This window comes from Pungitius pungitius, chromosome 12, assembly GCF_949316345.1.
Source record: "Pungitius pungitius chromosome 12, fPunPun2.1, whole genome shotgun sequence".
NCBI lineage: Eukaryota > Metazoa > Chordata > Actinopteri > Perciformes > Gasterosteidae > Pungitius > Pungitius pungitius.
Genome location: NC_084911.1, coordinates 6,241,579 through 6,258,279, shown reverse-complemented (window position 1 = coordinate 6,258,279; position 16,701 = coordinate 6,241,579). Strand labels below are relative to the sequence as shown.

General features: G+C 41.0%; 1 protein-coding gene across 1 annotated transcript; it reads left to right on the top strand.

The window, feature by feature from the left end:
* The first annotated feature begins 4 nt into the window (after window positions 1–4).
* lmx1al (LIM homeobox transcription factor 1, alpha-like) lies at window positions 5–16,341 on the top strand. The gene is made up of 9 exons (XM_037475540.2): window positions 5–1,007; window positions 2,738–2,826; window positions 3,606–3,795; window positions 12,734–12,966; window positions 13,415–13,578; window positions 13,733–13,810; window positions 13,899–14,019; window positions 14,108–14,263; window positions 14,693–16,341. The coding sequence occupies exons 1-9, from the start codon at window positions 964–966 to the stop codon at window positions 14,848–14,850; spliced, it is 1,233 nt and encodes a 410-aa protein (XP_037331437.1). The 5' UTR covers window positions 5–963; the 3' UTR covers window positions 14,851–16,341.
* The last annotated feature ends 360 nt before the right edge of the window (window positions 16,342–16,701 follow it).

The window sequence follows — 16,701 nt, the reverse complement described above, 5'->3', positions numbered from 1 at the left end:
ATATTTATCCGTTCTAAAAAGGTATTTCTACTGTGATTTGAATGTAACAACCATGGTTTGAGGTTTCAGGTTAAGAGATGCAAACTAGCACATGCATATCAAGTTTCAACTTTTGTCCTGAACAAACTATGATGAAATGCAGTTAAAAACAAATGGCATCAAGTGTTTGAGTTTAAACATAATATTAGTGATGGGATTGATATATTTTCTGTGTTTCCTGAATGTTAGGCTCAAGATGGAAAAGATATGGCTTCATTGCAGTCACAGTGGAGACATATGACCTTAGTTCGCTGCACCGTTTCTGTCTTCACACATGGGGGCGGTGTCCCCCCACTGAGGGCCGACAACATGCCAGACACAAAAGAGGAAGGGCAATACAGCGATTATTTCTAATTGCATGTTTTGAGATGTAATTTTTCCACTCTCTACATCGGTCTTTTTCATCCTCAGGCCTGTTTAAGTTTAGAGTATAATGGCATTTTATAGTGAGGCAAAATGTTCCGATGTTTAGATGTCTTCATTTGTCATTTGCATAATACTTCCCCACAATCAGGCAATTTAGGCATATAACAAAACATTTGCGTTTCCCATGTGGAGAAATGAATGTCTCATTGGTCATCAACTGCGCCCTTTAACGGTCTCCGTCTAACCTTGAATATAAATGCAAAAGATCATCCTTGTCTGAGGTATCTCATCATTCATCTTCATCTCCCGCACCTTCTCCCCCCTCCCTCCCTGCTTGTCCATCTCCTCCCTCTGCGCCTTTTTACGCACAAAACAAGTCAGAGCGCACACACGACCGGTGGGGAAAACAGGAGAGACAATAGACAACAGTTTGGGTCATGATGGTATTTGGATTTGTACCGTATCAGTAACATGCGCGCCGGACTGTGAGATACAGGTCAACGATCAGTGAACGCGTCTGTCCATCCACCGGCCGGCAGAAAGTTTCTCCAGGTTTTAATGTTGCCAACCGAGATTTCAGGAGGAGTGTGTTTCACCTCAAGGTAGGACCCGAGTAACTCGAGAGCTGGTTGTCGGTGAAGACTCCGGGTTTCCGAACAAGGTTGATGCTTGAATTGATGTGTGTATGTTTTTCAGCAGCAACGTCGGTGGGGATCCAACATCGTTTTTAAAGGCGTATAAGGTTGAAATAGCAAATACAACGAACGCACAGTGACCTTGTTATCTGATAAATTATCTTTCATTTGGTTTTGTAATCCAAACAAAAAGAGGAGGAACCGATTGTTTTGTATTTGACCCGATGGAGCTTTTGCAATTGTCGGATTCTTATCGTGGATATGTTTCATTGTGGCATTCGTTTACAGCTGTTTAATCAGTCATTTTATCCAGTTGTTGAACCAAGATTCTCACTCTCAACTCTACACTCTCGTTTTCTTTTCGTAGCACGAGGGTGGTTCTGCTGTTTAAACAGCTTTCTAAAACTAAAAAAAAAAACAAATCTTTACAGGACGCTTCAACTTTATTGAACGATTTATTGATCTTGTTGGTTCTGATATGAAGGAGCAATTATCTTGCCTTTAATAAAACTTCACATAACATGCATAAAAGTGATTTTTTTTTAACATTTCTATCTGGGTAATCAGTGTCTGTCTGTCGATCTCAACATGAAATGATCGATGCATTACACAAATATGTCAGTAATGTATCCGAAATGCAATTAGGCAAAATCAACTAATTAGATTAGCTTTATTTACATAATTTCTTGGTTTCAGTTCATTACTTAATTTTCTGCCCCAATGGTAAAATGACCCGACGCTCATTAGCTTTTTCTGTATTTAGTGGGTTTTACAGGTGTCCCCGCCTCCCAAAAGTAATGGTAGAATCACCATTTAGATTCCAATATTATAATATATATGAATACATTTATATAATATCATACCAAAAAACTCAACAAAATGTAAAATCCTGAGGAATCCTGAGGAATATCCTCTAGAAATATTTTGTTATTGCGATAAATTTACCGGGTCTACTAAAATGGACTGAGCTGGGGCCTCAGCAAACAATCTACATTAAAGTAGGCCTAAGGAAAGTAGAGACATTTGATTTTCTCTCAGTGTCCACTTTCAAACGGGACGTTATGAAATAAATGCCGTGATCGTCTTTAAACACGTCTTCTGCGATACTCAGTTTGATCACATGATCCGTGTACAAATTAGAACAAACGACGACGACTAAGAATTACATTGCAGACCGTCATTTTAGGGAAAAAACAATGTTTACACTAAACAAAGATGTTCAAAATTATCCAGGGATTTATAAAAAGGAAATAATATTTAAATAGATATACGTAAGAGTATAGACAACTATGCTGTCGCACTTTCCCAATTTTATTTGCTTTTTAAAACACCTTAATTTGTATTCATTTTATTTTAATAGGCTTTGTGGATTTATATTTAAAGGCATACTTTCACATTTACATAACCAGATGACTACATTTAGGGTCCTGCTGTGTAACATTATATAAGACACAAATTAAATTCCCCCAAAGGGTTAAACTTTGGAATTCCTTTTTTGTATATTTCTTTTTAAATGATCAGGCATGTAAGCCCCGTTTTTATAATTTTACAAAATTGTGTATGCGTCTTGCAGTTTAATTTAGGATCTATATCGTGGTAGCTTACATTTTGCCTATAAAAAATACTTACATATTTCCTGCATCTGCATGTATTGCTTTATAATTATATAATGTGTAGTGTTTTTGTTTTTTCTGCAGCGATCACACTGAGGGAAGGAGAGAAGGGATGAAAACAGAGGAAAGCCCGCAGCCATGTCAGCAGCAGCCTCCCTCCTCAACGCCTTTTGGTAAGTTTTAAGGCCTAAACAAAATACAATCACAACGAAACATATTCTCTGCATAAACAAATATTATTGGGGTGTTCATTAAGGATCATCAAAAACATGAAATTTATACGAGAACTACGAGGAAAGAATCCTATAGTTAACAAGCTCACTGTAACACAATATAAACCCCTATTAAATTGTGTTTTGAGAAAATATCAATCAAATCACTATTGATTACCTAAATATGCACAAACTGAAAATCAAATATTGTTTAATATATTAACGACATATTGGAGAAATGATAACAAAATATATTTTATGTTTGTATAAACCACTAAACACACACACACACCCGCACGCACGCACGCGCGCGCACACACACACACACATTGTAATGCAAGTTGTATCTCAGAACATTTTGCAACTCCATGAATTATGAACACTAATATTTAAATAATAAATCCATTCAATAAACGACTTTAAGCTTAGTGCATTCAATTAATGGTTAAAGGACATATTAAAACTTAAAATATATAAGTGGCAGTTTTCTTCCACTTTTTATGTAGTCAGCAGACTTGTCACATGATGGGTGACTTAGAGGACATAATATCTAACGGAGCCAAATAATTCCTTCACATTTGTGTCCTACTATCAAAAAAACTAACGAGTGTGACAGCATGCTTTTAACGCGTTTTACAGACATGAGGGAAATGGTGGAGACTTGGAATCAAAACCCCAGTCTTTTTAATAGTCAAACCTGCCTCTATCTCTCTATACACGCACTGAAATGACCCCTCCAGGTCAGGAGTACAGGGGAGGGGGAGAAATGTGCGCGGCCTGCGAGTCTCCCATCGCCGACCGCTTCCTGCTGCGCGTGAATGAGCGCTCCTGGCACGAGACCTGCGTCAAGTGCGCAGTGTGTCTGAGCGCGCTCACCGGAACCTGTTACTGCAGGGACCGCCTGCTCTACTGCAAGCACGACTATGAAAAGTAAGAGACACGTACACACACGCGCACACACAGACACACACACACACTCACACAACATGACTCATTGGGTTCAAACAGTCTTCGTTAAACCAAATAGGGAAAATGACAAAATCCAAAGGAAACCGCGTTTGAGGTCACGTGATGTGCAGTGGTACATTTTGCCGGCTGAACAGCTGTTGTTCATCCAAGCAAGTAATTATGAAGGTGTGAAGCAGGTTTAAGGGGTTTTGCACTTGTCCAAATGCCCTTTGTTAACATACTTGCACAGTATGTACCTAACAACAAGGCATCTTATACTTCAGGTGGGAATTATGAAGTAGGCTTTGTTTGTGTTCTGCGATTGTTTAGTAAAACACAGTATTTTAAGAAAATGGTAATAGTCTGCCTCCAGTTTTATGTAACAAAATGATACAATCATTACAAACAATCACAGAAATTGCGCTAACCCCCTTAGCTGTGTACAGAATTCGTAGCCAAGATCTTCAAAGTTTAAAAAATCATGAAAAAATGTGTGGCATATATCGAAGTGAAAGTTCTGCAACAGATTGATGTTAATTATGTTGACAGTGTGTAAGAAGGTTGTATCCATTTGAGGGATTTGAGGGACTATTGCAGTTTCATAAACTGGAAGTTCTTGGAATATTTTGCAATTATTACATAGAGAAACATTTTCCCAACTACTAAAATGAGTAGTAATCCATTTGTTTTGCAGGTCACTTTGTGTTTTATAATTATAGTTATGCATCTGGGACAATTCTCATATATGACATTTTCTCATGCATGTAATGTATGTGTGTGTGTATGTGAATGTGTGTGTGTGTGTGTGTGTGTGTGTGTGTGTGTGTGTGTGTGTGCGTGTGCGTGTGTGCGTGTGTGAGTGCGTGTGCGTGTGTGTGTGTGTGTGTGAGTGTGTTTGTGTGTGCGCGCGAAAGAGAGAGAGAGAGAGAGAGTGTTTGCCTTTGGTTTTGGTCGTTCGGTGTGTCAGTGGGTGTGCCTGCAGTGGGAGCTCCGGGGGTATAGACAGCTGAAGGACGAGCCCGGAGCTTGTTATCATTGTTTTGAAAAGTGTCAGACGGCATCCAGCAGCACAGACTCCCCCACTGTACCTGACATCTGGAGGAGAGAACGAGAGACTGAGAGAGAGAGAGCGATAGAGATAGAGAGAAATGGGAGAACTAGCTGATGAAAGTCCCATTGTGTGACGTCGATCTGGAAAAAACAAACGAGAAACGTTGAGGAAATAGCTCATCGTTAATGTTTTCAATTTTCAGTGATGGAATGAAAAAGTGTATTTGCTCCTCTGGTGTAATGACTGTAATTGTAGATCCAGGACTAACCCAACAGCACAGTGAATGCATGCCGTGCATGCATTCACTGTGCTGTTGGGTTAGTCCCGTATACATTGCATATGGATCGCTGCCTTGTTGTGTGAGTCAGTGCCAGACTTGGCACACAGCACAGTCTGTGACCTTCAGCGGATCCGCAACAATGTCTCCTTGTTTTCCCTGCAGTGCGTCCATCAGCGCCTTACACTTCTAAACAGCTCCTCCACCCCCCATCTAGAGCAGGTGTGTGCATTGTTACAGTTAATAACTGTCCAAGAATTCAGTGTGCATACTAAAATAGGGGAATTTATGATTTGAGGATTATTTTAACCCTCTACAATGTGGTTGAAAGAAGCCAAGGCAGGTCAACTGCCGGGTCAAAAATACTTTTAAGGGTTGTTTAAACGCGTACATGCATGGTAACATGCAAGCTTTTCTTGCTCAGACTATTTTCCATCTGATCCTTATGCAAGTATCTCTGACTTGTCCAAATATTTTTTAAATTTATCCTCTGCTTTGATTACATCACCCGCCCAGCAGACAGGCAGAACTCTTCTCCCCGACTCTCCATCCACTCAGAACTCACAGTGTGCATTTGATCGCATTTCCTCTCCTCCCCTCTGGTCCTCTGAAAAGAAAATGTTGAAAGAGAAATGTATACAAAATGTGTTTCTAGGGAGATATTTTTGCATTCAGGTGCATTCTTTCGATGCAGGTGAGGTTGAACAAATCAATGCGTGTAGCCGTCTATCAATTCAGAGCAGAAGAAAAATCTAATTTTGAAATGTGACCCATCCCCCACCCTGATTCCTCTGGACTTTGAGGCAAAAGTTAATTCAATGTTTGCGTGTATAGTGTCTAAAGGACACTTTGCTCTACTTCATAATTATTCTGGATAAATTGACTCCAATGCTTAACATCAGGTTTCAACATAGCATTACACGTTTTAGGGTGATCCAAATATTGAAGCGCACATAACTATAAAGGAATAAAGGTTCAGCTGTTAGTTAAATTAAAGTTCAGTTCCTGAAATTGCTTGTGATGAACGAGTGCTAACTCTAAAGCAGGAGGTATGCCTTCAATCTGTTATGGAAATGAGGAGATTAAGACTCAATAAACTCAAGTGCATCTTGCGGATTTTTCTTGTGCATTTGATTTTGTTTTTGAAACCTGAAGAACTTCTCTGCAGCGCCATCCTGTTAAGGACCAGCTGTTCGGCGTTAGGCTTTTTGAATTATTTTGCGGCTAAATCAGGATGTTTTATCCATTTTTATTGAATTTGGAAGGAAAACATGAACTGCATTGGAATAAGGAAGTGCTATCAGCGACATCTTTCTTAAGACCTAAATAAGCCATATTATTAGGCTTTATTTTCTTTTGATAGTATAATCGTATCTATTTTGACTACAAAGTCAATGATGATTTGAATTGAAAATAAGACAATGAAAGCAGACGGACATGTGTGATTGGTGGTGTTGGGCCACCTGTCACCTGTCGTTGTCTTTTAGACATTGCCTCTACATTATGGTTCCTTGCCAACAAGAACTGCTCTTCCCTGGTCAATAGTGCTGCGCCCAGACAGAATGGAGGGTAGTTCTTGGGCCGTTCTTGGGCCTGCGAGCTCCCTTGTGAGCCCCATAAAGGCCGCTTCAGCCCCTGTGAAAAACAGGTCACCAGTGTGGATATTCACAAAACCTTGGGTTTAATGCCTCACTCTGTGGGGGAGGAGGAGGGCTCTGAGACTACAACTAGGTCTATGATCCCGGACTTTGCAGACAGACTGAGGGAGACCCCGCGGCTACAGTTGTGGAATCTCCATAGGCTGACCAAGAAGCTGCACGTGAGTCTACCACTGACGGCCTGACAGAGTATCCTCTGAAGTTACTGTGCGTTTATTTGAGTGAACCTCTGAGAGCCTTTAAAACACTGACTAAGGATAGGAAAAAAAGCATCTTCTTGTCCCGTGCTCCCCTCCAAAGCCCCTGTTTTCGCTCCGTGTCTCTCTGTCCGCCACCTCGTTCATCACTGTCTGCTTGGTAATAATATTTCTCTATTCCAAACCTCATTTCCTTCTCGTTGAGATTGATGGCAGTGATGACACCAAACAGTTTATCTCCCCGTTTATCCCTTGTTTTCTCTTAATCGCCTCCCCTCCCTCAGCGCCTCTTTGTGTCTCGGGAAAGGAATGGGAGGAGGGGCTGAGGAGGCTGATTGGGTACAGTGCTAATTACCCAGCAATTCTGTGGCTGTCCTGTGATGACAGGCCTGACATGAGACTGCAGGGAAATACTGTTACAGAGAATTATGCGACGACAAGTCAGAAGAACGCTGAGCCCTTATCCCCCATCACCTAAAACCTTAACTCATGTTACAGAGCCAACGCCTCGTCAGTGAGTTACTTTTAAAATATGAATTCCAAATACGGAGTGTATCACCGTAATAAAAGGTCAGTTCAACAAAAGGAAATAAAACAACATATCCGATAGTAATAATACTTTTAATGTAGCCATGTTGTTGGAGGAGGAAACTAAATTAGTGTACAATTACATTTAAAAATGCCATTGCATGTTTAAGGAAGTTAAGGTTATGGGTCAAAATGTTTTTGTTTGGAAGCAGGAATATAGGATCCTTAAAAACTGAACAAATTGATCTGAAACTATCTGGACTGCTAGAAACCATTTGAGGCAAGTGAGGCATTTTAGTTTTTGCTGCAAGGGAAAAGAACATTTTCGGTTGACCGACTGACAAAACTCTACTGTATTGAGAAGCGACACATGACACATGCACGCAGTTCTGAAATGTTCAAACACCCCCTCCACCCAGGGGACTTACACCGGCTAAACCTGCAGCTCAACAGTTGATGATGTGTGGAGTGCCAGAAAAAGGAAAACAGTGAGGGGGCGTTTCATTTTGGGATGTTGTGCTATTGCAGAACATCACGATTTTATTGTAGAAGTGAAAGAACATCGGGGAGAAATATTGATGGTGCAGAAGTGCAGGATGGGATGAAGAAGGTAAAGACAAGGCGTCGTAGATTTTTAAGAAGGGATTCAGCATCAGATTTTCGTCTGGGTGCATGTATGTGAGGTGGGGGTGATATTGCTACTGTTTTTGCATAATGTGAGATGAGACCCCATCATCTTTCCTCCCCCACAACAATTTCATAACAGACAGCTAATAAATGTTTCATGGCAGAACAAGCTGCTCGCCTTGGCTTTATTAAATCTGAGATAATAAAAGCAGAGAGGGAGAGGAGAAAAGAGAGAGAGAATAGGGGGTCGCACCAGAGAGGGAGAGATAGGAAGATCGGCGTAGACTTTTCTCAAATCGAGCGGCTGCATCTCCTGTTTCTGGGGCAACGGGTCCCGCTGTCCCCCGCCAGCCCCTCCCTGCTGCTTCCCACTCCGCCAGAGACAGACAGGAAATGAGAAACGGGCAGACAGGATATTGCGTTCTGGTGGCCTGGGGATTAACTGTTTTATCTAAACTAACACACATACACACACGCCCACACAAACACACATCCATATTCTCACACATAGCTTTCATTCTTGGTAGCATCAGGTGTAGCTCGCACACACACCCAGAGGCACAGATTATGCAGACTTTGCACGTCATGCAAGGTTTTTAGTTGTTACTTTACACAAGTACATTATATTAGGTCTTGAATATTACAGGCGTCAGTGCTGCTCTCATGTAGAGCTTGTCTTATTACCAGTGTGAATGGTTTACAGTGAGAGTTATGACATGTGACGATATAACTGTGAGATGGCTGAGAGTTTCTGCAGATTGGCTCTAAATATGTATTTGTACTTTGCCGAAACTCATAGTCAACTATTTCGTAGCGTTTACAAATTTCAAGGAGAGTTTTTTGAGCAAGAAGTCTCCTTATAGTGTTACTTTATTGATCGAAGGAGGGATGGAGTGCACACATGACAGCATCTGTGTTTTATTGATGTTTGTACCCAGGGACCATATCTGTGTTTACACAAACTGTTCATACTTGTGTTTATGTGTGCATGCGACCGCATGTACACCAATGTATGTGTGTATGTGTGAGGCTGTACTGCATATAAATATATATTTATATACATGTGTGTATTTGTGTGAGTGAGCGTGAGTGAGTGGTGGCAGGGGTAGCGAGTATCGTGGGGAATGCTGGGAGATTTTAATAACACAGAAGCAGTGCAGGGAGATTTAATAAAAGGAGATGATGTGATTACTGAACCCTGGCTCTGAGCCATTTTGCTTCACAGAGCAATATCCGCCGAAAGTGCCCACACACACATCCACAGACACACATACACACGAACGCACACACCCTTACACACACTGAAGAAATGGATACTGAACATAATACAACTTAAAAGTAAGATTGTTGCATATGATTTGTTCTTTTTGCATCCCTCACATGAATCCTTGGGTGCACTTTCACTTTTAAGGGAATGCATAAACTGCCATTTGCGTGACACCCGTGGTCATTCTGAGCACATTGTGTCACAATCACAAGCGGGTAAATGAAAGCCTTGTTTTTTGGATCGAAAGGCTCAAAGTGAGTCCTAATGGTAGATCTTAGGAGTTATTCTGGGCTGGATTGCTTACAACCTAGTGTGATGCTCTAAACCTTCAGTTAGTTCACGCAAACTTGTACCTATATAAATATTCATCTATTATGACAGCGAGCACAACAACTGTAATCGCTCTAAGACATATACATATTTATGGAATGATTGTGTTGTGGTCCTCACAGCGTTGTGCTTGTCAGAGCTCACAGGCAAAACAATGCCACATGACACAGCTTAGGGAGAGGATGAAGATTCTGTTATTCTGTTTGTATGTCTAGGATCTACAATGAAGCACGTAGGAAAAGGCTGATTATAACAACCCAATCTACTCACGGCATATCACCTTTTTCTGCCTCTACTTGATCTCATAATCTGTGAGTTTGTAATTAGTTGTGCCTCCTAACCCCTCAAAAGTGCGTGGCGCCAGACATAAAGGTGCCCGCAGCCAAAGTTCTTAAGGTCTTGTACATCAGAAGCTCATGAGCACAAAGTCTTCTTATTGCACTTATACTTCTCTTCTTTTTAATTATGTACATATCATGAATATTACACTCACCACTTCATTAAAGAAAATCCCGCTAAATCCAAAGCAAAGTCCTCTTCCAAATATCTTTTCTGATAGATTTGTTCACAGCTGGTCTTAACCACACCTCAGCTGTTTAAATTCAAATTTTAATTTCCACTTTTTTTGTGGCGGATATTGAAATTCAAGAAAAAAACTCACTGTATTATCGTTGTCATGCAAATATTCTTTTTTCGAGCCATTCTTATGCAAAATATGACTGCTATATTAGTGATATTCACACTTTTTGTTTTTACTGTAGTTCCATAATATAATAAAACTGAATTGTCTTTATCCATTTTTGGGGGTAGTTTACCTTGCATGTTCTCCTGTAATCACAAGATGGAATCAAAAACATATAACATGTTTGTTTAGCAAATGAAAGAATATGTCAATACACTTTCAAATTTATTTGAATAAAATCCTTGAATAGAAGGTTTATTGAATGTTCAAAAACAACATTCGCATATTAACATAATTCTGCTCAAAACAGGAAAACAGGAGTGTGTATGAATGGGGTGCGGAACCCAAATACACTTATTTCGTGAGGCTTTTTAATCATCACGTGATGCGAGTGATTCATTGGAAGCTACACCATGGTCAGGGCCAGTGTGAATGATACTTCTATTAGAGGGATTAGACTGATCTACTTACAGACCCCCCTCTGTGGCAGTTGCCCCAAGTAGCCTTCATTTGCCATGTTGAGTAAATTCCTCCCGTGCTGTGTACACCCCGATTAGGGAGTGTGGGATTTAGCCACCAACATCATCAGTCTTATGTCAAGCAATCCTGTGACAATTCAGTTCAGTTGGGTTTTGTTCTCAGTGAAAGGAAGTGTTAAAGTGTCTGTTTGGATGTGCAAACGACACAGCACGATGGGAACAGCCCTTTTGTGTAGAATATACTAGTTGTCAAATATTAAGATTAATAACGTCTTTGCAGGTATTTTACACTAAAAGCACATTTTTAAGATGCAACTACTGAACTGCTTCTCACCGTATCTCTCTATTTTCTCTAGGTAGAGAGATAAGATTGTCACAAAAGAGCCATGAAGGGCTGTTTATGGGGACAGTTGTGTTTGTGTTATGATGTCAAACTAGCGACACTGTCATTTGGGGAATTTAGAGAGCGTTTGGCAGATGGATTGGGGAGAGATTAGCCGTAGCAGCTGCGTTTGGGACAGAACCACAGATTAGGAGCTCTAATGTGCAGACCTGGCTCCTTCTTTACACTCCAGATTTGGGCAGCAACACCTTCCTATCACTCAGTCAGGGACCGTCAACACTTCTGCCTCTGTCTCTTCCTCCCCCTGCTCACTCCCCTCTCATCCTCCCTTCACTCCAGGTTTGTGCTTTTTCTTTGGTATTGTTTCTGTATCAGGTGACCTTTTCCTTTCCTACACACAGGCTCTGACAACCTGTCAACTCTTGCTCTTACTGAGATATTCCAGTCATCAAGCATATCTGTACTATTTCCTAATAGTAGGTTGCACCATCAGCATGATCATGGTTGATGGTGCGGAGGACGTGGGTTAGTCCGACTAGGTATACTGATACTCAGTGGGTGGTTGGGTGCAAATGTCTGTGTGCATGCCCGTGCGTGTGCATGCGTGTGTGAGTGTCTACGTGTGTGTGTGTAAGTGTGTTTTAGTGTGCATAAGTGAGAGGAGAGAGATTAACCCCATGCTATCCCCAATCCCTGGTTATGAGTTTACAGCGTCTGTCTGGCCATCGCACTGTTTAAACAACAATCTAATTAATCCTGTCTTTATTAGTTTCAGTGAACTGGGGAGGCAGGCTGGGAGGGTGTGAGGGAGAACTGGGAATGCTGGCAGAAATAACTGGGGAGGAAGGGGGAGGAAACTAAGTGCATGCGAGAGCAGGGATTTGAAGGGAATTTACCAGAGACTAAGGGCCTGTGAATGGAAAATGGGATGTGAAAAGATGGTGTGTCAGGACAGAAATTGAAGGGTTATAACATCTCACAGGAGGAGAGACAGAGGGGAAAACGGAGGAAAGCTGTCATTGAGAAAAGCGATGGACGGGAGAAACACTGCACATTGAGCTTTATTGAGTTTAAATGAGTACTTTATGATGGTTGTTGGACAGACTGGAGTTTACCTCATCAAACAGATCCCCACATTGAAGGATTTGAGAGGGAAAGACTCTTAGGAGGCAGCTATTATCATAAGCTAACTACTGCCACCTGCTGTTGTGGGGGAGAATATAACATACACCATAAATATGCCGACTGCTGTAATTCCTCTCAGCAGATGTTCACCTTGTTGCTCTGTGAATTGGGTAATGCTTGTAGGACCCGTAATTAAGAGACAAGGATAATCTTTAATGTAATTGTGTTGGAGCTCCTTGACTGTGCCGGTATCTTTAATTACCACACCTTTATTTTCCTGCACACCTAAACTCCAATAAGCCATATTTAACAGTTTATGTTCATAAAAGCCAACACGTCTTTCTGTGCACCTCCAGGCTGTTTGTAAGAAAGTGCAGCGCATGCCTGCAGGTGATTGGACGATCAGAGCTGATAATGCGTGTGCTAGGCCAGGTGTACCATCTGGGCTGCTTTACCTGCTGCGAGTGTGAACGCCGGCTGCAAAGAGGTGATGAGTTTGTACTGAAGGAAGGCCAGCTGCTCTGCCGTATGGACTACGAGAAGGAGAGAGAAATGTTGGCTGCTATCAGTCCCACACCAACTGAATCAGGTATAGTAGATTTCAAGGTTGCTTTGCCAGGATCATTTTTAAACAAATTCTTCTTTTCAGATTTTCTCTTTTACATTCCTGTTATGGACTTAATGACCACTGAGTCAATGACGCACAACATGACATCATAAAGGTCAAAGGGCTTGAAATATACTAAAATTTAGATATCAAATGGCAATACCTCTATTCTTTTCAGATAATGTACAACTGTTAGCAAAAATGATATGTTCCTCGCTGTTTTTTACACTCTGGCTCTATCAATATGTTTGGAGATGAACTCCAGTCTACTAGAACCATTTGGCATTTAACACTTCCGAAACAATTTTCTTTTTCAGAGCAGTTAAAGAAACCCTCATTTACCAGTTTAAAGTTTACTATTTTAAAGTAAGAATGAAAGCATATCCCACAGGCTGAACTGACCGTTTTCTTGTTTGCTTACCTTGCTCAGTAAAAAGTGAGGATGAGGACGGAGGGGGAGGATCTGGTGGGGGTAAAGGTGGAGATGAAAGCAAGGAGCACAAGCGCTCAAAACGACCACGCACCATCTTGACCACACAACAGCGCCGCGCTTTCAAGGCCTCCTTTGAAGTGTCCGCTAAGCCTTGCCGCAAGGTGGGTGGACATCCTTGGTTTATCAATGATAAGGTGTGCCACAAAAACACTGCCCTGAATATATTGCTTTTTCTTGGTTGGTCTCCATATCAATTAATCCCTTACATGTGCTTGAATTATTTATTTAAAAAACAAGTACAAATCTATTCTGCAGGTAAGAGAGACATTGGCTGCTGAGACCGGGCTGACGGTGCGTGTTGTGCAGGTGTGGTTTCAAAACCAGAGAGCCAAGGTTCGACTTTATAGATGTTCTGAGGACGAATGCTGTCTCACTAACCATCACAAAGAGATAATTGGTTCAGTGTTTTTGTTTTGTTCAGATGAAAAAGATAGCTCGCAGACAGCAGCAACAGCAGCAGCAGCAGCAGGAACAGGAGCAGCTGGGGGGGACCAGACGAGGACCAAGTCGAGGAGGGCGCCAGAGCAATGACGACAGTGAGGGTAAGAGCTTAAAGTGCTAGTGCAGGATGGAGAAGGATAGAACAACACATGACGTTGTGTAACCAACGGGACTCTCATCTCTACACAGATGGCTCTAGTACCCACGGCATGGATGGGATGCTGGGATATCCCTCTCTGCCACGTCAGCAGCTACTTGCTCTGGACCCCAACATCTACGGCGGAGAACCATTCCGACATGGGCTTACACCGCCTCAGCTGAGCAACGAGCAGCTCCACTCCTACGGTGAGACAGGAGCTGTTGCAAATACAAATTTAAACTGCCCCATCAGAATGAAAATGTTTTCATTATTTTATTTCTCACATGTGGGCATGTAAATGTTTTAATGGAGTCTTATATGTTATAGTTAAACAGTTGCACTGCCTAATATTTTCTTTTCTTACCATTTGCCTGGAGTATGTCCCGTAGCAGGTAGCGGGACAAAAAAGTAATATTTGGACTAAAAAGTATTGCATCATGCTTTAAGGAGGACGATTAAAAAAGTTGTTTCAATAGTAATGCCTTTGAGGATGTGAGGAACAGACTGAAATTAAACCACAGAAACTGTAGAGTAAAAATATGTGCCCTTTTTCAATTTATTTTCATGCTCTTCTGTTCTTTCTGGTGGTAATTAAATGCCGTTCCACTTCAGTTGTGCACATTTTTTTACCACAGACTCAGAGACGGTGTTCCATGACCTGGACAGCGATGGAAGCCTCGGTCACCTTGGAGACTGCCTCTTGGCAACAGGGGACGGCAGTCTGCTGGCAGGGCGAGTGGGAAACCCCATTGACCGCCTCTACTCGATGCAGAACTCCTACTTCACCTCCTGACCCTTATAAACTCTCGCCCTTCCCACTCCTGTTTCACCTTTCACCTCCGAGATGCAGCTAATGGAGTCTATTGATCAACATGGCTGTGGGACCGCTGTCCTTGAAGCAGCCCACACCCAAACACACTTCTGAGCTTTTATCATAGGCTAAAATCATCACAATCATTGTCATAACATCACTTTGCAGCATATAAGTTATATATTCTAACCGTCTTTTCTTGATGAGAATCACATGCTGGAAATACAAACACTGTAAATGTCCAAGATATGTAAAAAAGACCTCAATTTCTTCTGTTGTATTTATGTATGTGACACGTTTCATGGCACTTTCTGACAAAAAATGACAAACCTATCAAACATATTTATGTGTATATTATGATTTACAGATGATAATTGGTTGTTGAAAGTGAATTCATCAATCACGGTACGTGCACCGACTGTCGGAAGGTCTTGTGAGCAGCTGAGAGTCAAAATTAGATTAGATTATTGCTTAACTATTTTTTTTAAAAGGACTGGTGATTAGTTATAGTGTGTGAGAGACTGCAGCGTATACAATACTGTATATGGATTGGAGTACAATTTTGCTCTCAGGATAGTGTGTATGTTTATGAGACCTGAGCTCTAACTCAGGATATCGAGCTGGATAGAAGTACAATTTAACTTGCCCAGCGACTTTAAGAAGGCTGATTGCAAAGAGGAAGAAACTCCATGTAAAATGGTAACTTCAAATTACATTCTTAGTTTTGGATAATGCATGACAGGTTTAATATGAACCAAAAACATAATAATCCCATCTTTTTTAACATTTAGACACTACAGGGTAATTTGAGTAGCCTTATGCGGAAACAGGGTTGTACAAGTGATTTGTTATTTTGCTTTCCATTCTCTTATAAAATGTAATCACTTAGAAACAGTGCAGTAAATGACAACCATGTCATGACAAGATCTATCATGCCCCAAAGTTAGAACACTGCGAACATAATAATGTGCTCTCAAATGTAAATGTGAGTATGACTGTGTTACATTTAATTGTTGTATTCAATTTCTGTAAAAACTTATTTCGCAAACATCTCAAATTAGATGTTGTTAGGTAGATATTTTGTACCTTCTTCTGTGATAATCAGCAAATATTTAAATTGTAGCATGATATTTATGTGTCACAAAGTAGGTCTAAAGAAATATTCTCCAAACGGAAACTGGAAAGCAAGTGCAGAGAGAACCAGGATCAGACTCAATGTGGTGCAGAATAAAATAGGATTAGGATACATGTTTAAATTAGGTGCCAGTGATCGGCTTCAGCTTGTGACATTCTTTCATGACATGTTTGACTCTGATCACTGACTCATGGTATTTTTACAGTGATATTTTTGTAAATGTAACTTATTTGTGCGGTATTAGGCAAATTCCTATCTTAACTTTTTAGTTCAGTGACTGCCAGGTGATGTGCTTTGAATGTAATATTGCCGTATCTTCAATACAATCTGCGGTTTTATCTTTGAAGTGCGATTGCCTTATTGTCCTAAATATGATCCATGATGATGCACTGATGACTTTCTCTGCTGGTCAAAACATCAGATATTACACTTGAATAGAAATGAATTTGTTTCACCTCCCTTTCAAGCTTTAATAATTGAACCAGAAAAGGTCTGTTCTGCTCAGTGGTCACAGGGCTCATAACTCAATACCCTCCCTGTGTATCTCTCAGTAGTCCCGCTGATTAGAAGTGGACAGCCTCCTACCTCTCCTTTCTTCCCATACTCCCTATTTATCAGTCATTGAGTAGTCAGAAGAGTTTGTGTGGGAGCGGAACATTCCAGTTTAATATTTGACTCTGACTCGGAGGGCAATGGTG

Excerpts from the sequence above, each read along its gene's own strand:
- lmx1al (XM_037475540.2), top strand. The coding sequence starts at position 964 with ATGTTGCCAACCGAGATTTCAGGAGGAGTGTGTTTCACCTCAAG. Across the intron at positions 2,827-3,605 it reads TCCCTCCTCAACGCCTTTTG|GTCAGGAGTACAGGGGAGGG; the intron begins GTAAGTTTTAAG and ends TGACCCCTCCAG. Across the intron at positions 13,811-13,898 it reads TTCAAAACCAGAGAGCCAAG|ATGAAAAAGATAGCTCGCAG; the intron begins GTTCGACTTTAT and ends TGTTTTGTTCAG.